Source organism: Phlebotomus papatasi, chromosome 2 (genome assembly GCF_024763615.1).
Source record: "Phlebotomus papatasi isolate M1 chromosome 2, Ppap_2.1, whole genome shotgun sequence".
NCBI classification, from domain to species: domain Eukaryota; kingdom Metazoa; phylum Arthropoda; class Insecta; order Diptera; family Psychodidae; genus Phlebotomus; species Phlebotomus papatasi.
In genome coordinates, this window is record NC_077223.1 from 88,109,462 (window position 1) to 88,136,443 (window position 26,982).

The following is a 26,982-nucleotide window of genomic DNA, read 5'->3' on the forward strand; positions in this document are numbered from 1 at the left end:
AAACTTTTTTCTGGGACTATACTTTTTTATTTATTTTTTTTATTTCTATTCTACTGATTCTACTGGAATTAATTGACTGTGATATTCAGTGTTACATAGGGAATCCACTCTTCCCTCTTTCTTCATGTATTCATAACTTCAAGAAATACAGGTTGATAGGCTTATTTTTTATATGAAATTTTTCTATAGGAGGAAGTGGGGTACCTTTGAAAATAGGTATTTTATTTTATTTTTAAAATGAATTTAACCTTTTATAATGCAATTAGTTTCAAAATTGATTTTATTTTAAAATAGGAGAAAACCTCCATTTTCAAAGGTGTACCCCAATATAATCGAATGTGCCCCACTCCTCTAATCAGATTACTAATACTTTATAGAAACTAACATATCCATGGTCTATTTTAAAGAAATATGACCTGTAGCTTCATTCTCCCTTGCAAGGATTCATTAACCCCTGTAAATAACCCTGAAAAGTTTAAAATTAAAAAAAAATCTCAAAAAAAATCATTTATTCATTAAATCGTATATAAAAAAGTATTATCGAAAACTTTATCGAATCCAGATTTTGTAATTTTTAACTTTGCGTGAAAAGAACTTCTAAACTTCCTCAAAGTCCACAAAACATTTAAAATTTCAGAAGAATATGGAAAAATAATTTATTCAAAATATCGGCACTGACTAATTACACATTTTTACTACATAGTAGGTGAGAGCAATCTTACCAAGTGGGAAATAGAACCTAGAAAATATTGGGTTGGCATAATCGACCAATACCCATTTTTCATCGCCTGTACTGCTTTGATGTTCTAACTCCTTGTTTCACTTCGCAAAGGCTAAGTTTCGAAAAAAGATTTTTAAATTATTGAGTTGCAATATATGTCGGTATTACGACTGAATATGCTAAAAGAGAACTAACTTCTAAATTCAAAAATAAACAAAACTTCAGACATATTGGTCAAATGCGTCCCCTGCGCCATTCAACTGCAAATGTAAGTTTGTAAATTTAAAAAAAAATGAGATTTTTTTAATGCTTGGATATAGGACACTGTTCCATGGATCTGTGTTAAAAGGTCTCTCATGTGCATTTTACCGGCCAAAATTCCGAAAGCCAAAATCTACAAAACTCCAAATCCCTAAAAGCCAAAATCCCGAAAGGGCTAAATCCCGAACGTCATAATCTCGAAAACCAAAATCCTGATCGTCAATATACCGAAAGTCAAAATCCCAAATGAACTAAAATCCTGAAATGACGACAATACGAAAAGCCAAAATCCTGAACACCAATAGGGTGGAGTCTACACTTATGGATGTTATACACGGACAGCTTGCAAAAATCTTAAGTTGTTACATGAAACTGATTTCGAAAACTACACAAATTGTTAATTATAGCATAAACTAATATTTTTATGATTTTTCGAAATCTGTTTTAGGTAAGAACTTAAGGTTTTTGGCACGCTGTCCATAAGTGTATAACATCCATAAGTCTAGACTCCACCCTATAACGAAAAGCCAAAATCCCGAAAAAAAACAAAATCTCAAATGGATTGAAATTTAGAAAATCAAAATCCTGGATGGGTCAAAATCCCAAATTTGTTAAAATCTCGAAAGCTAAAATCCCGAACAGACAAAATCCCGAAAAGCCAAATTTTCGTAAAGCTAAAATTCCAAAAGCCAAAATTCCTGAAAGCAAAAGTCTCGAATGTTCAAAATCCGGAAAGGGACGAAATTATATAAACTGTATGTAGAATAATTTTCCAAAATGTTGAAAATTTCTCTTCGCGTCCAACAAGCACTGGTGCAATCATGAGAGTGGCTATGACTCTTTTAATAACTCGGGATTTTAGCTTTCGGAATTCTGGCTTTTCGGAATTTCGGCTTCTTGGCTGCTTGGGATTTCGACTCATTCGGGATTTTAGCGTTCACGATATTGATCGGGAATCGCATTTAATAGATAAAGTAAAATTATAAGAATCATATTAACCTATCCTGGATATTTTACTAATATTAAGAACGAAGAACCCACTAGAGAACTATTGCAATTTTTGAACACCGCGATAGATATATTTTAAATTATTTAGAAGGTCGTGAAAATTACTGAAAATTTATTATGAAAAAATTTATTTTATTGCAAATTTTATAAAAGCAAAATCCAAACGAGAATTGGTATAAAGTTATTGATTTTAGTGGAAGTAAAGTTCTGATACTATTTTACGATGCTATCACACTAGGATTTTTCGCAATTTGATTTTAAAATGAATTCAGCAAATTGAGCATTAAGATTGCGAGAACCACTTGAAATTTTTCATAGCCACAACAAATTTTTGCGAGAAATTTGCTAAATTCAAAAAAGCCGAGCAGATTGCCAGTTGTTTTATTTTTTCATTTGTGAATTTGTTACATTATTAGAAAAATGAATGAGCCCAGTGATAAGGTCAACTCTGTTTTTGTTCACTATTTAAAATTGTTTGATAATAGTTCTTCAGGTTATATCACTTAATACGACAAAGATCTGGAGTCAATTCAGGGGAGAGATGGGACAGTTTTTCACAAATGGTTTTAAAGACATCGTGTCGGCATGTTCTTTCACTGAGAAAAAAGACGGTGCGATTAACTTTTTTTCCTCATAACTTTAACACTTTTTAGGTGTAAAAATATATCAACATTTTTTAATGTTAATTTTACACCTTTTTAAGGGTAAAATTAACATGAAAAAGGGTTAATTTAACCCCCAATACACATAAAAAGGGTAATATTTACACCGATTTTGGATGAATACTGCAGAGTAAAATGAATATTTCCGGAATATTATTTTAACTTTTTCGGATTTCTCTCAGTGTTCCTTATAGGCTGTGCACCTATAGTCCCAGATCGCTGGTTCTTGATGAATGGCTTCGATAAGATCACTCACCATCTCATGCGACCAGAAAAATCTATAAAGTTAAAAGAGAAATTAGATCCTCAAAAGAGTCACTTTTTCCAAATTATCTTACTTATCCTCCTCAATGGTTTTCTCAGACATTTTTTTCTTCTCTTTTGGCATGTTAATTTCTCACAAATTCACGATTTTCTTATCAATTCACGCAATTTTATCAAATCACATAAAATTTTAAAAGCAATTTAGTTCAAATGACTACACTGAGTGAGTGAGAGATATCCGAAAAAATAAAATAACATTCCGGAAATGATTTATTTTTCCCTGCAGTATTGATTCGAAATCTGTGTAAATATTATGCTTTTTAGGTGTATTAGGGGTTAAATTTACCCATTTTCATGTTAATTTTACTCTTTAAAAGGTGTAAAATTAACATTAAAAATGTTGATATATTTTTACACATAAAAAGTGTTAAAGTTATGAGCAAAAAAAAGTTAATTGCACACCCCCGTTTTTCTCTCAGTGTAGGTACTTGTTTAACTGCAATAAAATTGGAATTGTTGGGCAATTTCAACATTTTAATTTGCTGAGTTGAAATAAATTTGAGCAAGCATATTTATGCTATTTTGGCTATTTAAATATGTTTTGGTGGGCCGAGTATTAGTTTATATCAATAAATAAGCGAAAATCTATTAATTCAAATGATTTTTAATGCAAAATAACGCATAGGAACAATTCATCTGAAAATTAAATTGAACTTACAAATTGAAAAAATCCTAGTGTGATAGCACGGTTAGTGAGCTAAAATTTTCAGCCCAATTTTTTCGAGGGATATGAAAAAAAATCACAGAAGATGAATTTATTTCACTTTCCCACAATATTTAGATTTTATCGGAAAACATTACAAAATTAGCATAGGCGAAAGCGTGCTACCTTCGGACGACTCAAGCTTCGGGCAACTCAATTTCTTTTTCTATATTCCTTATGGATTTCACCCAGTGTTCTTTTCTGGAAATTTAAGGCATTGGACAAGCTATTGAAATATAGATATTATAATGGCCTAAATTCATTTAAAAACACATTAAAAAAAATGATTTATGCGAAGCTTGATTAGTCTGACCGTACCCAAATAGCAATTTGGAGTAAGATTACCGTTGGATGTATGTATTCTGGATTCCAAAAACGGGTCCTATGACGGTCGTCAGAGAGTCGAATGACGGAAAGTGGGGAATAATATGACGGTAATTACGGAAGTCATTTGGCCTCATAATAACTCTGAGATTACCCGCCTACGACTAAAATATGTCGCCGACTTCCAGTGTACCAACAAAAATTCTTCTCCTCACTGGATATATTTGAGGGGAAATTTCACTTGTCAAATGGCAAATAGAACTATTCAGAGCTGTGAATTCGCAAAGTAATTGATATTTTCGCGTATTTTCTCAACAATATAATAGTGTACATTGGGAGCAAGAGCTCCTCCGGTAGAGATATGTGTTGTGATTCGAAAAAGTACAGTGCCGACAGAAGTTAAGTGAAAATTAAGCAATTTTTTGCATGATAAACACACAAACATTTTTTTGCAAAATGTAATTTTGTGATTTAGGAGTTTTCTCCAGTCTCTGGAGTATCCTGTGATTAAAATTTTGTGTCGAAAAGACCTATTTAGTGAAAATTTTAAAAGATTTTTTTGTGTTGTTGCCATCCAATGGGAAAATTTTCGACATGTCGGATGGCTCATTCAGCAATAGGCGAACGGCAAAAATCTTCGCAAATGTGTGTAGTGAATTGGGGAAAAATTAGAGAAATTTACATAGAACGTAGTAGAAAACGATGGAAAATGTGAAGAATTGTTGAGAAAATATTGTCTACAGTGGTAATCAATACAAAGTTGTGAAGCGCACTTAACGTTTTCATTGAAAGTGTGTACGTCGATTTCGTACCTAGGCGCTAGAGAAGGACGCCAAATGCATTGTTTTTGGCGCGTCATTTTTTGTACGGAAAAATACCGTCATTTGGAGTTGCTTTTGTTATTGCATGGTAGAGTAAATTTTAGAACCGTAAAATAACTGTTATATTACTAATTCAATCTTGAGTAATGCTGTGACCAAAATTCGACGCGAATATGACTAATTCTTAAGATTCCAATTAGGAGTAATTTTTTTGACCATTTTATTAACCAGTCATTTTTGAGTCAGAGTAATTTTTTGCGGATTGGGTAGTGTCACATATAAGATTAATATTAATATTAAAAAAAGTCGGAGAGAGAGGTATGTAGTATTCAAAATTTCAAATGGAATATCACGTGTGTTAGAAAGAGTATACTCTAGAGGAGTAATACGATGATTAAGATATTACTGTTCGTATTAATTGCTTTCTGAATCGTATTTCATAACTATATAAATACTCCTCTAAATGTTTGTCATTTCGGGGTAGATTTGGGTGGAAAAAACCCCTCTTTGGAATATATGTTGTATGATTTAAAAGGTAGATATGAGCAACTTTCAGTGTACAATAAACATTTAAAAACAGGGTTTAGTGTTACAATATTTCTAGTTTCACTATTAAGTACTCAAAAGCGATTCATTGTATGAAAATTAAAGCAAACTTTCTTCTATATGAGCAAATTAATACCTCTGGGCTAATCGTACTTTTAATAATACTCCATGTGAATTCATAAATGGTAAAATGGAAATTTCAATTTCATTTTTCATTTCATTATTCATGATTTTCTCCCCATTTGGTAAATATCGAGTATATGTACCACTGAGAACTCTGTATTAAAAATGTTCTGCTCCGTTTGCTAAACCAGGAAAAATATTTAGAATTTTATTGTGCAAATTTTCATATTATATTTTTACACAATTTTATGTACTCTTTTTTTTCAGGACATGGCTGCAGCTGCCCCCCGTTGGGAAAAATTGTCACCAAGCGAATTTCAGCAGCTCCAAGAACTCGCCTCATGTAAGTTTTATTCACTATTCCATAAAATCCTATATTATTATTTTATGAAAAAAAAGTATATACGAAGGAAAAGCGTAGATGGTGAACATGGAAAACCATTGTAGACTTGAGAATTTTCCGAGTTAAACTAGGTAAAATGGAAATTCTGTTGAGTGCACAAAGTCAGGATGTTTTGTGCTCATTCTGGCATCGTAATGAAAATTTTAATAAATAATCTCAGCTTATATTTAAAAATTACCAAACGGGAGAGACTATTGAATCAGAAAATATGATTTAATACAGCAATGGTTATTTTATTCACGTTTGTTCCAATGAGAAATTGTACTATTATAAAGGTTAAAGGCATTGAATAATGTTGGCAATTTTAGTCTATGCATTATGCATTGTATGCAGGGTATACAGGTCATAAGTTATTGCTGAAATGTGAAAACTTGAATACAACAATTGCACTGTCTTTCAGTCACTTTTGCGAAATTCAGCATCTTAAGAAGAATTTAAATTACCTGTTTATCTAAAATTAAAAAAAGGCGTGACAAAGCATTCCAAACTCTGCGAATTGCTCGAACTCGTGACTTAGATGCTGTACCACAAAAGTACTTACGCATCATTTACCGTTTACCAATTCTCACAAAATAGTTTTAAGAGTATTAAAATTGATTGTGGGACAAAATTTTTTATCGGTTCGTAACCAGTTTATTACTGGTTCATAACCGATTTCAACTAATTTATAATGGTATTGAATATACGAGCAGTAAAAAGTCAAATTTGGTCAGCAAAAAATCGAAATTATCAGTAAAAAATGAAAAAAGGGCAGCAAAAATTTTGAAAAGACCAGTAAAAAATTAAAAAAGAGCAGTACTTTATTAAAAGCGGTCAGTTAAAAATGAAAAGTGGTCAGCAAAAAAACGAAACATGATCGTAAAAAGTAAAAAGTGATCAGTAAAAAATAAAACATGATCAGTAAAAAGTAAAAGATAATCATTAAAAAGCAAAAAGTGGTCAGTAAAAAATAAAAAGTGGTCAGTAAATAACTAAAAATGAGCAGTAAAAATATTGAATTTGGTCAGCAAAAATTAAAAATGAGCCGTAAAAAATAAAAAGTGATTAGCAAAAAATTAAAAACGAGCAGTAGAAATATTCGAGATGATCAGTAAAAAGTTAAAAAGTGATCAGCAAAGAATTTAAAATGAGCAGTAAAGAATAAAAAATGGTCAGTAAAAAACAAAAAGTGGTCAGCAAAAAATTAAAAGTGATCAGTGAAAAATAAAATATGGTCAGTAAAAAATTAAAAACGCTCAGTAAAAAATAAAAATGAATCTGCAAAAATTAAAAGCGGTCAATAAAAAATTAAAAGTGGTCAGTAAAAAATAAAAATTGGTCAGTAAAAAATTAAAAGTGGTCAGAAAAAAATTAAAAGTTGTCAGTGAAAAATAAAAATTAGTCAGTATAAAATTAAAAGTGGTCAGTAAAAAATAAAAATTGGTCAGTAAAAAATTAAAAATGAACAGTAAAAAATTAAATGTGGTCAGTAAAAAATTAAAAGTGGTCAGTAAAAAATTAAAAGTGGTCAGTAAAAAATAAAAATTGGTCAGTAAAAAATTAAAAACGAGCAGCAGAAAATAAAAATTGGTCAGTAAAACATTAAAAGTGGTCAGTAAAAAATTAAAAGTTGTCAGTGAAAAATAAAAAGTGGTCAGTAAAAAATAAAAATTGGTCAGTAAAAAATTAAAAATAAACAGTAAAAAATTAAATGTGGTCAGTAAAAATTAAAAGTGGTCAGTAAAAAATGAAATGTGGTCAGCAAAAAATTAAAAGCGATGAGTAAAAAATTAAAAGTGGTCAGTAAAAAATAAAAATTGGTCAGTAAAAAATTAATATCGAGCAGTAAAAAATAAAAATTGGTCAGGTGTGCGAAATTTCACTTGAAAATGAAGAAAATTACTGCTCATTTTTAATTTTACTGACCTATTTTTATTTTTTATTGCTCCTTTTTAATTTTTTACTGCTTTTTTAATTTTTTTTTTGCTGCTCATTTTTAACTTTTTGCTGATCAACTCGAATATTTTTACTGCTCATTTTTAATTTTTTACTGACCATATTTTCTTTTTACTGACCATTTTTAATTTTTTGCTGATTAATTTTCAATTTTTTACAGATCAACTCGAATATATCTACTGATAAATTCGAAGTTTTTACTGACCAAATTTAACTTTTTACTGACCAAATTTAACTTTTTTCTGACAAAATTTTTCGTTTTATTGATAAAATTGAAAATTTTTACAAATTATTTCGAACTATTTGCTGATCAAATTTAATTTTATGTTGACCACTTTTGACTTTTTACTGACCATTTGTTTTTTGCCATTTATAATTCACTCTTAGTCAAAATATTGCCCAAAGTACACCTTAAAAGTAATATGATTGAATTTCCGATAAAAATTAATTATCCGATATGAACCTAGGTTCATTACCGGTTCATGAATAGACATCACTGCACTAGATACCGGCGTCATCATTGAACTACTTGTTCAATTAAAAGATTTTAAAAAAAATTATAGAACATTTTCACAATGTTATTAGTTTCGATCTCGTGGTGGATGAATTAGTCAATCTTCGGACCCGGAGAACCGATTTAGTTCCGCAAAAACCGTAAAAAGCGTGGAAAATTACATTTAGCACATGCACGAAGTCAAGATGTTTTGTGCTCACTTTGGCGTCGTAATGGAAATTTTAATAAATAATCTCAGCTTATATTTTAAAATTACCAAACGGGAGAGACTATTGAATCATACAATATATATATATATATATATATATATATATCGCTCCTTGGAAATTACAAGGGGCCAACTCACTTTTTTGCGATTTTGAGGTTTTAATGCAATCAGAGAATTTAATAAAATTTCAGATGATATGAGTCAATAAATTTCGTAATTAGAAAAGTTTTTCAAAATTTTACTCTTTATGATTGTTTGCGCGACTTTGTTTGAAGTCAAGGGGCACAAAATAGATTTATCGTTGAAATTTTTGTGAAACAAGGGACTAACTCAAGCAAGTTGATCCCGTGTCATTCTAATTTCATGAAAATTTGCGCATCATTTAGAATGACAAAGAGCTAACTCATAAAAAAACATATTTTGAAAGGTAAAAATATGTATGTTTCGATGTTTATAATAATGCTCATAGAAATAGAAAAGAATTAAAGTGTTTTTATTAACATACTTAATTGAGATAATTATTTATACAAAGTTGAATCTTTCATGCTGTCTCCTGAAAAATGGCTTAGATTGAGTTGGCCTCTTGTAATTTCCAAGGAGCGATATATATATATATATATATATATATATATATATACTACTTAAATCAGTAATTAAAATACTTTTTGTTATATTTAATATATTTATTTAAAAAAAAAAATTAGCAACGAAATTAATAAAACGGAAATTGCTTTCAACATTGAATAATTTATAGGGATAATAATGATATATTACATTAAATTTAAGATATTATTCATATTTTGACCTTATTCTTCACTATTTGTTCAGAATTGAATAAAGAGTTGGTCCATTTTCACCATATGGATCTAGAGGTAACATGAATTTGTCCTTGAAAAACATAAAAGGAATCACTCTGCTTTCAATTATTGCTCTGAAACCTTTCATACAAAAAAAAAAACATTAATTTAGTTTTTAAAAACATGCAATGGATACCAGTATCTTCAGACTTAAAATTTATTAACACCATTTAATTCTATCCTAATGATTAAAGATGTTTAAATGACAAAAAATCTTTTAGAACGAAATTTTATGGGATATAATATCTAAAGGGCATATAAGATTTTACGTACTTGGATTACCGGCTTCTTTTAAATAATTGTCATTAGAGATAATTGCTCCATCCGTTTCTTGCGCAGTATTCAGTATTTGAAAATCGTCAAGGCATCTGCTGCTATAATTTTTGCATACCAGTTTCACTAATTTAGAATCTACTAATTTTTGTAAAAGACCCGGATCAAGTGTTTTGCCCGGTTTCAACCGGAACTCCGGGACAATCGCGATAGCTTTATACCCCATATTAATAATTTCATGCAATGCAATTTCCAATCCTTTCACAGAAAAACCGTTATGATTTGAATGACTAAAAGAAAATTTATAAAATTAGAAAAAAAACTACGTAAAATAGTGGTTTAAAATATCAAAGACTTACAAGAAAGCTACATTGCTTCCATCCAGAATAACCGAACGTTTATTTCCATTATTATCTTTGGGTTCTATTATTTTCTTGACGAGGCGAACCTAAAAAAAAGACACAATAGGCAAAATAGAGATTTTTTCAGTTAATAAAAAAATATTTTGACAAAAGATCTATATTCTAAATCAATTCAGATAACATTAAATTGGTTGAAAATCTGTCTAAGCAAGCTTTAGCTAAGATAGTCCAGTTCTCGAATTTTAAGAATTTCTAAACAACAAGTAATTGCCTGTTATTTCTTTAACTACAATAGATTAAGCCATATAAATACGCCTTAAGTCTGAAGCCCAGGGGAAGCCTATATTGCAACAAGCATGATAAAAAAATGTTATATTTGTGTCAAAAAAAATCAAGCACTGCAGTAATTTTCGATGACATATTATGTTAATATTTATCGTGACCACACATCTTCACAGATGTGCTAAAGGCTAACACGCCGTAGTACTATTCATTAAATTTCTCTTTTGCCTCAAAGTTTTAATCACGGACGTGCTAAATAGTAGCACATCCTGATACTATTTACTAAATCATTACATATTTATTAACATTGAGTTAATGAGGTCTAATTGGGTTAATTGGACTGAAATGTGTTTTTCGTCTAATCTTTAAAAAGGAACTAGGCCTTACCGCATTCAAATTTAAAAACAGGAGACAAAGCCCTATTTTAAAGGCGCTCCTATTCATAGGTACCTCTTCTTACCCTTTATATAGATTTTGGGCCCGATTTGACGCGCTTAAATTTCACCGTGTACCATAAAAATTGTAATTAGAATATCTTATCCAATTATATTATAGGGGAAACTAGGGCAACACCAAACACTTTTGAAAGATGCGATTTCGACTGAATTTCTAAAGAAAACTGTTAATTCTAGAAAAATGTTGCTTACCCTATGCTATAGCCTTGGGTATGGGCTACATATTAATGTATACAAGGATTTTGTAAAACACTTCAATTTTCCGTAAAAAGGAAAATTGTATCACCATGCATTTTTCGTTCTTTTTCAATTACCCGGGGTACCACCAAACACTTTCTGGGGCACCAGTAAACACCTCTTTTTCTCACCCATTGAAGGTATTTTGGGAATTCACCACAGCTCTTAATTATAAAGAATATATTAACAATCTGAATAATTCTCAAAAAACACTGCAACATTTAGAATAAATGGCTAAAAAACAAGAAAACTAAAGCAACGCACAAACGAACATATTTTTTCCATTGACTTTCCGACATTTTGACAACAATCGATTTCTTTTTGGTAGGCAGCGCCACTATATTTCGAATTTTGCGCGCTCTTCAGATGTGTTTTGATAAAATCGAAAAATCATCCTCCAATTCTTGATAAAAAAAACTCATTAAGGCAAAATTAGGTTCGTTAAACTATATATCGTCGGCTCCGAAAAAGACTATTGTAAATCTAAAATGTAAACTTTACAGGAGAGAGCTTTAAATTTTGACAGCTAAAATTTATTTTTATTAATTTCACTGTAATTAATATACTTTCAGCTTTTGAAACTTTTGTATCATATTTACGCATTGAATATCATCTGGTTAATGCCCAACGCACAATAATTTTTGTTTTGTAAACATTTTTTTGACTTTTCAATGAGAGTGAATGAGATCTAGATCAAGTCATCTCGCTCATTCTCATGGGAAATTTTGAAAACATGTTTACAAACAAAAGTTATTGTACGCTGGTCATAACGCTACTTTTAAGTTATTTACAGTAAAATTGTGAGCAAAAAACTCAATAATTGGGCATGCTGATTTTCAGTTTTTGTCTTGTAACTTTTTCAGGAATATTTTAATTAACATAAAATTTTGTGGGGATGTAGATCTAAAGTTTCTGCAACCAATCATACCATCTTTTTATACTACTGTAAGTAGACTTACAATAGTCTTCTTTGGAGCCGATGATATTTCTCCCATTTTTCCCGAACTTTGAATGAAAATTCCATGAATGGATATAAATTTCGGAAATCGATCAAAGAGGGAGACGCAGACTAAGAAAGAGAAGAGGAAAAATTTTGCCATTCAAACTACGCTCGCGACATCTACAATTGTGAGAAATTTGCCTGTTTGGTGATGCCGTGCCCTAAACTCTGTTTTGTGATTGATTTTATATTCTTTTAAGAAAACGTGAACATTAATTTCCCAAGAAACAATTTTTTCTCAATATAGTCTTGTAGAATTCCCCAAGTAAAGCATTATAGAACCAAAAATCTTTTTAGTTGCTTATAACGCTCTTGGTTCCATCACTGAGATTACTATAAGTAAAGTGGCGCGCTCTTAAGGATCTTTAAAGCTTCTATAGGTATTTCAACAGAAAATTCTCACTTTAAGTCTTTTAAAAGTACACTAAAAGACTAGTTTAATACTTGGTTCTATAAAGCAGCTATTTTGCTTCTTGGGTTCTTTAGTAAATATATAAATAATATCCCGAAAGATGTAGGAGAGTACTGGTGTAGTGAAATTTGATGTAACTTATTTCAGTTTTATTTTCCAGGTAGATAACGTCGGTTGTCTCAGCAACTGTGCTAACTGCATCTGTTTTGTGTCTGCAATCGTTGCAAACATCGCGCAGCAATGCGTTGCTTACAACGAATGCCGACATAAAGCAAATGCAGTTAGCACAGTTGCTGAGGCAACCGACGATAGATAAATGACTAAAATTATCAAAATCTCACAATTTTGCGGAAAAAGATTCTCATTTCTAAACTACTTGAAGTATGTGGATCATTCTTTTGCTGGACAAGCATCCCTATAGTATCTATGATTTCATGTAAGTCTCATTTTCTGAAATCTTATACCTATTTAAAAAATCGCAGTGTTTGGTGGTACACCTGTTTGATGGTGCCTCAGTTTACCCTATACAAAAGAAAAGTCCAAGAGAAAAATTGTCTACTTGTATCTATGTACCACAGAATTCATTAAAATTTACCTTATTCACTCCCAATAATTTCTTTTGTGGTGTTCTTTTGGGTTTATTCACCAATTTACTTTTCATTTTTCTAATTTATTCTGTTTCAAAAGTGCACCCCGAAATTATAAATTTTGGCAGAACAAAATTCTGAACTGAACTGAACAGAAACCACTTGAATACGTCGATTTGCATTTTAATTTTACTTTTTCTCTCTTCTTCCATTTGCAGATTCAACCCGAAAGCTTCAGGATGTTTTAAGTGAATTCACATCCTCTGAAGCGACAAATCGATTCCTGCCCGATGGGGTAAGTGTATCCATTTGACCCCCTCTGGGTATATACCGTCCATCCTCACTTTTGTCCAACTCTTGTGATACCCACAAATGCTGTCAATTTGGTCCGTGGCATCCGCGTGTCCGTCGTAAATCACTCAAAGAGCAATTCTGCCCAAGCACAAGGACGATTGAGAGGAAATAAAAATCCTCCACATCAAATTCCTCCGATGATACTGCTGATACTTTTACGTTGAGAGGGTGGTTTTGTGGGTGGAAAATGATCCTGATGCGAAAACGCCAATGTAATGGATTTTCCAGCAATATTTCTCTCAACCAACTCATCTCTCTTTTTTGCGCTTTTCTTGCTGCTGGGGACAAGAGCTCTGTTGGGAAATATTTCCGGAAATCAGAGTCTCAATGGAATTTAAGCGAGGAAGTGGTGGAAATCGCAAAATCGTCATTGGGTAAATGGGGATGATGAGGGATATATACTACCTATGCTCCTATCGATATTTTAAGATGTTGAAACATAAAGTAGTTTCCATAAAATTGTAGTGATATCATTTAATAAATCATACAATCATTTTAGAATCTTAAAAGCTCATAGAAAAAGGTACTTTAATTTAATATTTTGTAAAAATTAATTGTTTTAAAGTGGTGTTTAAAAATCCTATGGAATTGTAAAGCTTTTTTCTGAAACAGAAACCTAAAATTGCTTTACGATACTTTAAGATGACAGGGAAAATAGTCAATGTTTAAGATTAAAAACATAGGTTGATTGACTTCATTCATTTCCATCTTTGTTTTCTTTTATCTCACCCCCGTGCGGCCATCGCCGTCTTAGCGTCGATTTCAATCTCCAGGACGGAAACAACAAAAGTCTTCACTGGCTGCATATTTACGACCGTATCAAAAGGCTTTCAGGCATCGCACACACTCTGGATTCGAATGTATCATGTAATTTTCCAAGTATTTTTAAGACACACACTTCCTTAACTCTTTCGTCTCCTTTGGGACTCTGGGTACCCATGGAAAAAATAATTTTTTTAGACTATTTAGAATCGATAAAATTCCGATTCTTGTGGATGATTAAAAACTATAAGGATGTCCAAATCTAGGATATTTTTTGCAGGATCCCAATTAACTCCTGAGCTAAGATTTTCTTCTTCAAAAATCGTGAATTTTTGATTTTCTGCTTCTTTTCAGATATTGTGACTTTTTTGATATTTCTAGACCCGCACTCTTAGAAAAGTTTAGACGTGATTACTAATGAAAATTAGTTGTTCGGGCGATTATTATCAAATCTATTTAAAATAGTTCTTATATTCTTAAAACATTATACTCATAATAAATTTATTAGTAGTGAGAATATAAGACAATATTTACGTGGATAAGTTGCGGCAATTATTTCATAATGCTTTCATACAATTATATTTGCTTGTGTTAATTAAATGAAATCATTATCCCAACTAATATTGGTCACTAATTCCTTTTAGTTCTCACAACCAATGTAAATAGATGGGCCTATATTTTCATAAAGTTATGACTACTTTTCCAATAGTAAAGAGTGGTTTTTATTTTAGTAATGCGTTGAAGCTCTTTCGAATTTTAAGCAACTAATAAGAAATATGCATCACAATGAATGCTATATAGTAACCACAACTAATATGATATAGTTATTACAGCCAATAAGATGGGTATCAACCCCATTTATTTAGTAATTGGAACTAATATGTTATAGTACCCATCATGGGCGTACCCAGCTAAGGGCAGGGGGGGGGCAGCTGCCCCCCCCCCTAGAAGCGTCAAAAAAATTCAAAAACAAGTCAAAAGCAAAAAATATATTTATTCAGCAAAAAAAATTAATTTGACCTGTAAAAAAATCCAAATCTTTCCAAAAATGGGCCTAATTTTTTAATTCATAAAGATCGAAACTTTCATGAAAATTGTATTGCTTTTAAAAGTTGTAAATTTAGTAACTTGTTTTACTGCTCATTTGTAGAGGGTCAATACAAAAATGAACTTATAAAAACTCAAAAACTATTAAAAACCCAATTGGAGGGGGGGGGGGGCAGGACAAGGCGCTTGTCCGTACTGTACTACATTCAAGAATTAAAAAAAAAGTGTAAAAATGAACAAATATTTCGTAACTATTTTTGATTTATTTTTCTAACGTAATTTCAGTAATAAATTTATTCAGTAATATATTTTTTGAAAAAAAGGAAGTTGTCACGTAATCTTTTTCACATATTTAAGAATTTATAACGAAAGCCTAAAAATCCACAGAGAAAGTAAAAATATAGCGTTAGAATATGTTTTAGAAAAGTCGTCCTTGAGTCTTCTAAAAATCGTATTGTTTGGCACTAACTGTTGACCATATGAGAAGAAAGCAAATTTCTTAAAATGATTCTACAGAATATTTTTAATAATCTTCTTCTTAATAACATATACACATTGGGAACTGTTTTCGCCAAAAATTGTATTTTTGACAGAATTGTGACGTTTCCACTTAGAGATGTGCAGAAAATTTCCTTCTAAATAGCATTTGTTTTTTTTTTTTTTTTTTTGAAAATTACTCCCAATGTGTAGAGGCCTTAAGACATCTTAAAAACTTGTGATGGACCTCTAATTTCCTCGGGCGATATGTTTAAAAAAAAGCATCAAGGATTCCGAAAGTTTATTTGAAGCCGTCAAATGGAGCAGTCAGACGTGAAATTTAAGAATAATATAATTAAAGCTGTGGTCGTATATTGACTTTGAACTTTGATCTGTTGAGGGGCTATGCGGGTCAAAAAGGCTGAAAATAGCATATTTTCTAACTTTTTTTCTCAACATAATAAAAATTTTATTTAATTCAAGCTCCTAGGTATATAAAATCATAACATTTTACATCATGTTTCGTTTTATAGAATAAGTTATGATCAAGTAAACATAAAATCCTAATAGGAAATATTAACGTTTTTAATATTAGAAAACATAGGTCAATGGCTGAATTTTGATTTTTTTTAATTAACCCATTCAGTCAATGTACCATAAATACTTGAGATAGAATATTCATATTTTGAGATTAGTTTCCTATAGATTAATAGATTAATTTTTTGAAAAGATTTTTTTTTATCTATTATGGGGGCGCGGGGAGCCCCTGTCAAATACACGCCATAACGGTCGCTGAATTTAAATTCTTTGCATTAATTCATTACAAACTCTATTGATTTAGATAGAGTAACTATCTAAGAAAACAAATTAGCAACTAGAATTCAAATCAGGAAAGAGGAAGGAGGTCAATTTTAACAAATTCGACGGGATGTCGAATTTTCCGTCCGCCATTTTGAGCAAAACTTTTGCATGACATTCCGCGAAGCAAGAAAACAATAACAAAATGTATTTTCATCTCTGTCGGACTATTTTTCCCAAGTAATTGAAGAACTAAAGTTACTAAAAATCCATTCCCGACAGCAATTCGGATAAAAATTGCGCAGGAATAAATCATCTAAAATCACTCAATTTGCGTATGATGTATAATACCATGGTAAGCAATGAGTTAAAATGCAGAAAATATAGTTTAAATCTTGTTCTTTTTATGACTAAGAACTTGAATTATTTTTTTTATTATGCTGGAAAAGAAGTTAAAAAAAATCTGTTTTAAGTAAATTTTCGTTAAATAGAAATGTCAAATTTCAGAAGCATATCATTAATTCTCTAAAGACTGATAGTTCTTTTTGCCTTGAAGGGCTTCACAAAACGAAATGTTAAGACCAATGTTCCATATTAAGTTTAAAAAAATATAAGCTCCAAAACACTAATGTTTTTGTATAGGGTAAGTGTGCCAAATTTCGGCATAGTTGCATAAAAACGACAAAGTCTCAAGTTTGAAATGTAATAGTTTTTAATAAAAATAGAATATTTTTGTTATTCTTTTATAAGGAGTGATGCTTGGAACCTTACACACAGTTTATCATCTTTATTTTCTCTAAAATCATTCTAAATACATTTTGAAATGAATAAAAATGTAGACATAGCTTTGGTGCCCTATTTCGGCCACCTTCATTCTCATAGTTCCTTGCCCTTTCAGAATTCTTTCAATGTCTTTTTCAGATCATCTTGCTCGTCGAAGCGACATTTTTTGTTATTTTTTGGATTGTACAATCTCAAGAGTATGTAAAAACTAAAAATTCATGGAAATTCGAGGAACAAAAAATATGGCCGAAATTGCAAGCTGGCCGCAATTTGGCACACTTACCCTATGTTTATTATTATCAGAAATTAATAAAGATAGGTGTAATAGTAAAAATGCACTGTGTTCTACGGATCGGAAAGGGCTTTATCAGATGTTTCACGGGTAGTTGATTCTAATATAGATTAAATATGAACTAACGGAATGCATCGAATGCATCCTTGCTGTAGTTATTTGGTAAAAAGTTGCGAATAATTTCTAAAAATTCATTTTATTTTTGGCCAATAATATGGGAGACAATGCACTACTGGTCCGAAGAACACTGATGATCGTTCCTTAATCAATACCTACAAATTGGGCATAGACTAATCTCTCGTGAAAAGTAGGACCAGTTTGTATATATAGATACTTTTTATCTCATTTTATTTTTTTTTTCAAAATAAAAATTATGTACCCCCCCCCCCGCCAACAAAATTTGAGACTCAGCCCCCCCCTAACTAAAATCCTGGGTACGCCCTTGGTACCCATTACTATTTTGATTTAGTTGTGATAACTAAATGAAAAGGATACTTTAACTAACTGTGGTCAACTATTTCATTTAGTTACCCAAACTAAATATATAGTTGGGTCTATATTTACTATATTTTATGGTTCTAATAACTGCATATGAGCTTGTACGAACTAATTTTTTCTAAGAGTGCGAATAAGGAAAAACCTCTCGAGGCCAATAAGTATGATAACTACTTACTTAATCATACTTACTACTTAATCAAACTAAGTATGATTAAAATTCTAAAAAAAATATCTGTTAGTGCAGGAAAATTCCAGAAAACACATTTCTATACCAAAATTTGAAAAATTCTTATCGAAGATACACAATTACGTCATTGGCTGATACAAGCCATGAAATTCTTCTTTAATAAGATGCGCTATGATTAAAGCGTTAAGTTTCACGATGTAATTTTTGGGTTTCTTGGACAATAAACAAGGGTTTCTCAATATGAATCACCCCTTGACTATGGTATAATGTAAATTAAGTAAAAGTTGTAATATTCAATGACAAAAAAAAAACGATTAGTAAAAAGTCTAATTGTTTAATAAAATGTAAATTGGTCTTTGAATTTTATTTATATTTAAATTTTTACTACACAGAAAAAAATATTTTGTAAAAATGTTCGTAAATGTTTGTGAATTCCTATGGGCGAGTTATAAAATGCTCGTGAATCGTATAACCCACAAACGAGTTGGTAAAAGTTTGTACTTAGTTCACAAACATTGTTCGTAACATGATCATTTGACGAACATTTTTGTACTATTACAAACATTTGTTCGTAAATGTTCGTAAATACGCAAAAAATGTTCGTAAAATGTTCGACAGGAAAACAAACATTTACGAACAAATCTCAAAATTTTACGAACATTTTTTGTGTGTTTAAGAAGATTTACCAACAAATGTTTGTAAAAGTACAAAAAAAATGCTCGTCAAGTAATCATATTACGAACAATGGCCTCAATTCTGAGACCAAGATCAAGATCAAGATCAAGAAAATTTCAAGATTTTGGTATTCTGAAATCAAGAAATCAAGATCAAGATGTCAAATCTGTCAAATGTCTTGGAATCTTGAAATCCAAGACACAAACCGTGTGGATATCAAGATTTGCAATTCTGGAACCAATATTTCAAGATTTCAAGACGTCAAATTTCTTGTTTTCTTGAAATAATTTCAAGAACCTCTCGGAGGTGCTTGGAATTTTCAAGATACTAACAATTTGAAGAGTTTCATGCGGAAATTGTTTTTGATGAGGAATATTTCTATAAGAGATGATACAAAAAGAGAAAATTATTATGAAAAATGCTATATTTGATCTTGTAATTTAATAGTAATGATATACATATTTCTACATGTACGTTTCAAAGTACAACACCCTGAGAATACCTGCAAAAGAATCACATCTTGAATAAGCATTTTAGAGTTTATCACATGTCACAAGTTTTGTTTGCACTTCTTTTTCTTTTATTCCCAATTATGGACTGTAATATATCGGCAAAGAAATGAAAATATTTGTTAGGAGTGACGTGTCGTTAAGTGTGGAAAATCTTGGTTCTTAGCTAAGACATTTTAAGTTCCATTAATGTTTCGCGTCAGAATATGAAATCTTGATCTTGGAAATATTTGACAGCTTGAAATTTTGATCTTGATCTTGGTCTCAGAATTGAGGCCAATGTTTGTGAAAAAAGTATAAACTTTTACCAACTCGTTTGTGGGTTATACGATTCACGAGCATTTTGTAACTCCCCCATAGGAATTCACAAACATTTACGAACATTTTTACAAAATATTTTTTTCTGTGTAATGCATCGTATTAAAAATGTGATATCCCAAAATTTCCAATAATTATTAGAACAAATTAAATTGATTGAAATATATATTTTTGATAATTTTAGAATCACTAGTTTTTTATTTTTGCTAAAATTGATAGTTTCCTTATATTCCTCTTCTATTTACCTATATATTTTTTTCCAAAAATACATTATAATTTAGATTATTTTCCATTTTTAGTGAGATCCTCCAACGTTGATCTAAATCTAAAGTAAAACCAGTTCATTGCCGTTAAATTGGTATTTTTGAATTCTTCCACTTTGAATTAAATTTTTCCATTCTTGTTTCTCATGTGCAATTTTATCGAATTCACTATTGCTCAAAACGTTCCCATCGTAATAATAAGCAGCATCGAGAATAAATCTTTCCGGATTACACTCTGTTATGGTACCATTTGGCAGATTTTTTCCTGGAGCACAGAGTACATCTCCAGCATCAGCCAATGAGTGAATTAATGAGTGATTATCCGTGTAGATTTTCTTCATCCTTAATCCAAGAAAAAGTTCATTATTTATTGAATGTAAGAATTGCTTAAGGAAAAACTTACGTTTTTTGTGGTACAATCGCAATTGCTTCCTTGTTCAAACTTTTCAATTTTTGCAATGCGATTTGTATACCCCGTACGGAAAAAACGCTTCCATGACCATACCTGAAAGGTAGAATTATCTTAAATCTAGGTTTTGAAGTAAATCAAATTAAAACTCACGTCATGGCCACGTTGGTGCCGTCAATAACGACGAGGGATTTGGAAAGCCGGCCACTGAGTTGAATGCCTTGAAGAGTTTTCCTCTTTCTTGAAATTTTGGAAGTTTTAGTACGTCCAATAGTAGTACGTCTCTTTGATTTTAATGCATTGTTGGCCTTACGAGGAACAGAAACACGATTTTTCATGGTAACTAATTCCTAAAGATATACCGCAAGCTGGAAAGGAAGTGAAATGAGACGGAAAAAAAACAGAATTAATTTACTAACTAGATAAAAATGTGAAAAAATCAGCCTGGTGTGAAAAATTATTGCTTTCTTGGTAATTTTATAGTTTAAGCTGATGAGGATGGAATTCTAATGAGATTCTATGGTAGAAAGTTGCCTGCGTGTGGCTTACAGCTCCGCAATCTCTCCCTTCACCCAGAGAATGATGGTAGTCATTTCCTCTCGTTCCAAAGGATCTTGTGGGAGGAATTAAATTTAGGCGACATGGAGTCCACATGGGAGACACACCACACATATTCTGATGAGGGGGGACATCGCAAAAGAGGAGCCAGAATGACGAAGAATGGGGTGTCACAATGCGGGGTGGTGACCTTCTGCTAGCAACTAATACTACATAGCTCCTATATGTCTCAGATAACAACACACATTCCATTTATCTAGCCATGTCTTCGCTTCTATTTTCCACACCCTGCATTGGGGACTGTTTCGGCAAATCTCCCCTAAGTACCGGCATTTCCCACAAAGTCCCGATGAGAATGCCTTTCCCTAAAATTTGATGACTCTATGCCAATTATGAGCCTGCCAACAATTCCCCCGCGATACACAATATAGGGCATTCAAAGACTACGTAAACTATCACTTATTACCTAAATTCTCAAGGAAATGCCAAGACTTCTTTTAGCAAACTGGAAATTACAGCAGAAATACATTAACATAAATTTTATTTAATTGGCACGAACTTGCAGTGATGGTTGACATATTAAATTTTTGTAGAGAAGTATTGTACCACAATTTATTATACCTATTCTTATAGGGGAGACCGGGCTAGAATTAGCCACCAAATGATATTTTTCATTGCGTATAATTTGTAAAAAAAAAAATGTTTGTTATGAGGCTGACAAATATTTCAATGAATAGGAAGAGAAATATATATTTAGAATAAAGAATGGTTTCGCAGGCAAACTATAAGACACCACTATCTAAAACTATACTTGGCTAATTCTGCCCCGGTCTCCCCTATTAGATGTAGCAGTTTGCAAAATTTTGAAAGCATCAATGCGGTGTTTCCTCTTAATTTGCACAAGCAAACTGAAAGGAGAAAAAAAATGAAAGAATAAGAACAGTTTACAGAGCCTCCTTTTGAGAGGAAACAGTGCCCTCACACGGAGGAAAAGATTACCAATGTCAGTCAAGTCTGAGCAAATGCTATTTTCATTACGTTAGAAAATATTTCTTTTAAAATAAACCTTTCAATTCATTAAAAACATCAAAAACAGCAAAGGAATATTAGTGGGACGCTTGAATTTAATTCAAAAGTGTAAGCCTTGATGGGACTCACCTGAATAAAATTACAAACTTACAGAGGGAAAATGGGGAACTGAAGGTATCACTCATCTTTCAACTTCCTCGGAGTGAACTGTCCACGGCGACTGATGCTCACTCACTGAAGAACCAGGACAGCTGACTCGAATAAAAGTCCCTGCAACCTTCAGCACCCACCTAGGTATGATGGGTTGGATGTGTCATAGGCAGTCATAGGTATAAGGGGTTGGAAATGGTGGCTTTGGCCGCCAACTGTGTTAACAATTGTATACGCTTTACTAAAGGATTTTTTTAGAAACATTTGATTTCGTTAAAATTTTGTTAAAAAAATACGCTGGTTGCTTAAGAGTCCTAAGTTCAATTTCTAAAATGCTGGAATCTGTGAGGCTTTTCGGTGCCAAGCTTATGAATTGCAATGTGAGTCTTACTTGATTTTTTTTCAACAGGACCTAAGACAAGAAAACATTAGCTCAGCTTAAGAAAAATATTATATTCTGTATCCTTTATAAAATTAATTAATATTTAATAAGAATAGTCATATTCACAGCGAACAAACTGGGCTTTTCTACATGACCATTGCTTTTTTACGCCTTCATAATTTTTACACTGGAAAAAATATTTTAAAATCATAGCACCAACCAATTTGCGAGTGAAAATTCACTTTGAATATTCGGAATTGTGTTTAAATTTTCGAACATCAACGTCATTTTATCTGAACACTAAGAAAAAAAACTGTAGAGTTGAAACAACTCTATGGCCGAGTTGAATTAACTCGAAGAATATCTATGTAGGGTAAATTAAGCTAATTCAAAACCTGCTCCAAATGGAAACGCAATTGTTTTCATGATAAATACAGTACTAAATTATTATATTTATATATTTTCTATACCACAATTTCATTATTTAGTTAATTTTGCTCTAAATAAAGCGAAAATCCATTCATATTTACAAATTTTAATTTTTCAATTTCTCAGAAAAATTAAAAGTGTACCTTTTCACCATCGAATTTTTCATCGATCGACTATGTTTTCCAATGAAAAACACAATAAGGTGATTGTTGTTTATTTGTTTTGTTTAACATTTATGTCACATTTCTGGATAATTTTAGTTAAATTAAGTGCTAATCTTCATTGCTAACGTTACGTGAAGTTTTCAAATGAAATAAATACCTATTTCGTTAACAAAAAGGGTTTTTCTGAAGTGTCTGCAAATGCTCCAATAGGAAACCCCGAAAATATTTTTTTTGAGAGATTTTCTTATTGTTTTAAATGGGAAAGGAGAAAAGACCAGGAATAAGAACAAATCCTGCACTTAAGACCAACTCAACAATGTTTTGGAAGCTTTTCGTCGGGGTTTCACTTATACACTGTTTGTCTCCAATTAGAAACTTTCCATTGTCTCCATTTGGATCAATTTGTTTGCAATTGCAGCATTTTACGCTCGCGTATTTTTCTTGTATTTAAGAAGTTTTCAAATTATATATAAAGAATTTTCACTAAACAGTAACATTCTAGAAGAGTCAAGGAGCAAATTTATGTAATTCTCTTCAGAAAAAATATGAACTTAATGTGTTGAATCTTCTGCCAAAGTTAAAGCGTCTGAAAATGGTTTTGAATTAGGACATTTACCCTACTCATCCTGAAATATTCTGAAACCTACTTTTCTTGAGCAATTTCTTATTTCCGAATGTTTTTTTTATGTATCAATCAATTTAATCGGTAGTAAAGTGGTATGTACCCAAAAACCATGCGAAAAGATAATTTACGAATAGTTGTTTCTCGTGATTTCGAGTACTCCGCAAAGTTGGCACGCTTTCCCATCTCTTTTAACTGTCGCAGATAGTTTAAAAATTAATATACATAGATATTTGAAGAATTTTGTTTAATTTTAATCTCACATTCATTAAATTGTTAATTTTAATTTAAAATAACACCAAGAAAATTGATAGCATCTGCTTTTCAAAAACTTTTTCTCAATTTAATTTAAATAATATGAAATTACTTTTAAAACAAACATGAATCAAGGAGAGTTGCAACATTTTCAAACACGATTTGTATAAATTAAAAGTCTAATTAAAAACACAGTTTGTCTTGCTTAACTTGAAAACAATTTGTCGTACACTTTTTTTTAGAAGGAAACTTCGGAGTTGGAGTTTTCCAAGAAACATCTTGAATTTCTTTTGGCAACAAATATGTGTTTTTCAGAAGAAAAAGCTCTTAATAAGTCAACTAATCTTGTAAGTACATACCCTCTTGCAAATCTCAAAGTATTGATTTTTAACATTTTAAACTCGCTGATACAGTGAAAATTGCGGTGATAAGGTCATGGCTTTGAATTTTATCAGAAATTTTGAACAAATGGGAAACAAGGTAATTGGGGTAAAATAACTTTGCCTTTAAAAGCATAATGAATCTACAATCTCTTCCATTATTTAAAGAAAAAAATGAAATTGTTGCAAATCATTTTGGAGAAAAAAAAATCATGTGAAATGTGAGCTCGTTAGTAGCTAAATTTCTTTCCGTGAAACTCTCGAGGGCTTTTCCGAATGCCAAATTTTATCTTCCTCAAAAAGGCTTCATTGTTTTTTCTTTTCCTCCCTCATCCATCTCACATAAATTGATAAATGCACACATGGAGAGGCTTTTATCTGAGTGCCGAAGAACAAAAACGCTCCTTCTCTCAAACACTGGCTAATTTATGGATTTTGGGTATAACACACCTTCAATTTGCACACGATTCAAATAGAAGAATCAGTAGAATGGGTTAAGAGCAATTTATACCCGTATCTCAGAAAGAGATTTCAGGATTTGATGAAAAAAAGGATTTTTTGCAAGAACTCTCATGATTGAATAGGGAAAAGGATACATACAAAACGTATAAAACAGTTAGTGTGTAAAAGGCTAATGACCAATAAAGAAATGTAGTGAGTGTCAGGATCAGGATCAATAAAGACTCAGCCTGTTTTTAGATATTCAGCTAAACTGTTATACATCGGAGGATTAGAATAATCGATTTGAGATTCCATAACCGAACTTTACACAACGCAAACGAATAAAAAAAACGTAATTGTTTCTTACCACACTGTCCTCAGCTAGAGAGGAAGGTGTTAAAGATTACTGGTCTTACTGATCTGATAAAGAATCTGATTAGCATATGAGAACCTAATAAACCTATAACAATTTTCGAAAATTGCATTCGAAAGTTAGCAGCTTGACAGAATATCCGGAAATTGGAACTGATGGAGAATTTATAGTGATTAAGATTAAGAATTCTTTTTATCTACACAGTAAAAAAATTTACAACCACTACGATTGGTAATTTTTGCACGAGCGCTATGGTTGTAAGTTTTGTGTATTGGAAATGTTGTGTATTGGCAAAGTTGTGTATTTTCAATTTTATAAAATGGCTTCCTGTCTATAATTTTGATTGTAGAGCAATTTTGTTCGGTTTATTTGTATTATCTGTGATATGTCTCGGTAATAAACTAAGAAAAAAAAGAAAAAAAGAATAAAAAAAGGAAAAAAATAAGAGAGAGTCTGAGACTTGAACCCATAATCTTTGCGTTGATGGTCTCGTGTTTTCTGCCTGCGCTACCGACTTGCTTACTTCTCTTCAGCAAATGGCCAAGAGTTGCATCGTCAATTTTCCTAATTTACATGATGCTTCCTCTGTTTTCTGTTATTACATAATTATTCCTAATTTTTCACGACTGAGGCACATTTTAAGAATCCAATGAATGATTCCAGAAGACAATTAGGCAGTTAAAAATGCAAAATCTATCTGAAATCTTAGAAAAATTGCAATAGTAAACAATGGAATTTTGACAGTTCTCACACAAATTTTCCAATACACAAATTGCCTTACACAATACATAATTTTACTAGCATTATGTTAGTATCGTACCACCACTATGATAGTAATTTTACAATTTACAACCATATTGCTTGTGAATTTACACAACTTTTCAAATACACAACTTTATTTCTCACACAATTTTTTACTGTGTAGCTAAACTCTGTCCACAAGTAACCTCTCCGGTTATAGCTATTAAAGCATATTGATCCGTTTATTTTTTCTCATATCCTCATTTTTTATGAAAACATGTGAAATGTTTAGTCAACACTCTTTAAATTAATTTCACCTGAATGGTCTATTATTTTAATTTTACATGAGATCAATTCTACAATTGAACCTATAGGATCGCGATATCATAAGCCAATTATTTTTCATACTTAGCTTAATTAGCATACTTTTATCGCTTTTATGTTTTTTCAAAAATTATATCTGCTTTTAAAATGATTTAAAAAAAAAACTTTGTTCAATCGACCCGTTTTTAGAGATATGCCAAAATTATCAAAATTAGGTTTATTTAATTTTTCAAAAATTTAATTGATTTGCTTTTCAATTTGTTACATTTTTATTATTTTTTGATAATTTAGTCGAATTTATAATATAACGCCAATTAAAAAAAAAGTTGTTTAATGGTGCTATTCCAATGAAAAAATGAACATGTTTTTTAGCACATTACTGTTCTCAAGTACTAAAAAGACCATGACTGTTCCCACATGTTATTTCAATGAATGTCAGATGGCATTGTGATCGGGTGAAAGCTTGCTCGGCGGGAATATTCGAATTCGGATTTCGGTTGGGAAATCGACAAGATTAATTTAATGTTTTCACTTTCATAGTATTTTCTGCATATTCTTTATCATAATTGACAAGATGTAAGGTTCTTCTCTCTACACAAAAGCTTCATATTTTCACCAGTCCTCGTCGTGTTTCAAAATCACCAAATAGTCATGACAGGAATCGACACAAAGAAAATTTCAACCGAAATCCGAATTCGAATATTCCCTCCGAGCAAGCTTTCACCGCTTTCACCCGATTACAAC

General features: G+C 31.3%; 2 protein-coding genes across 3 annotated transcripts in view; one reads left to right on the forward strand and one right to left on the reverse strand.

Annotated features, from left to right (window-relative positions):
• The window catches only part of LOC129804880 (diacylglycerol kinase 1), a 172,406-nt gene that overhangs the window by 68,709 nt on the left and 76,715 nt on the right, over positions 1-26,982 (forward strand). For both annotated transcript variants that reach the window (XM_055852573.1, XM_055852572.1), the window contains 2 exons: positions 5,761-5,836; positions 13,237-13,313. In XM_055852573.1, the coding sequence (XP_055708548.1) occupies positions 5,764-5,836; positions 13,237-13,313 (150 nt within the window). In that variant the 5' untranslated portion in view covers positions 5,761-5,763. The remainder of the gene's footprint in view (positions 1-5,760; positions 5,837-13,236; positions 13,314-26,982) is intronic.
• Positions 19,955-20,779, reverse strand: LOC129804944 (endoribonuclease ZC3H12A-like). Its single transcript, XM_055852735.1, has 3 exons — positions 20,544-20,779; positions 20,385-20,486; positions 19,955-20,323 (listed from the first exon to the last, which is right to left on the reverse strand). Exons 1-3 carry the CDS (start codon positions 20,726-20,728, stop codon positions 20,044-20,046), a joined length of 567 nt encoding a protein of 188 aa, XP_055708710.1. The 5' UTR covers positions 20,729-20,779; the 3' UTR covers positions 19,955-20,043.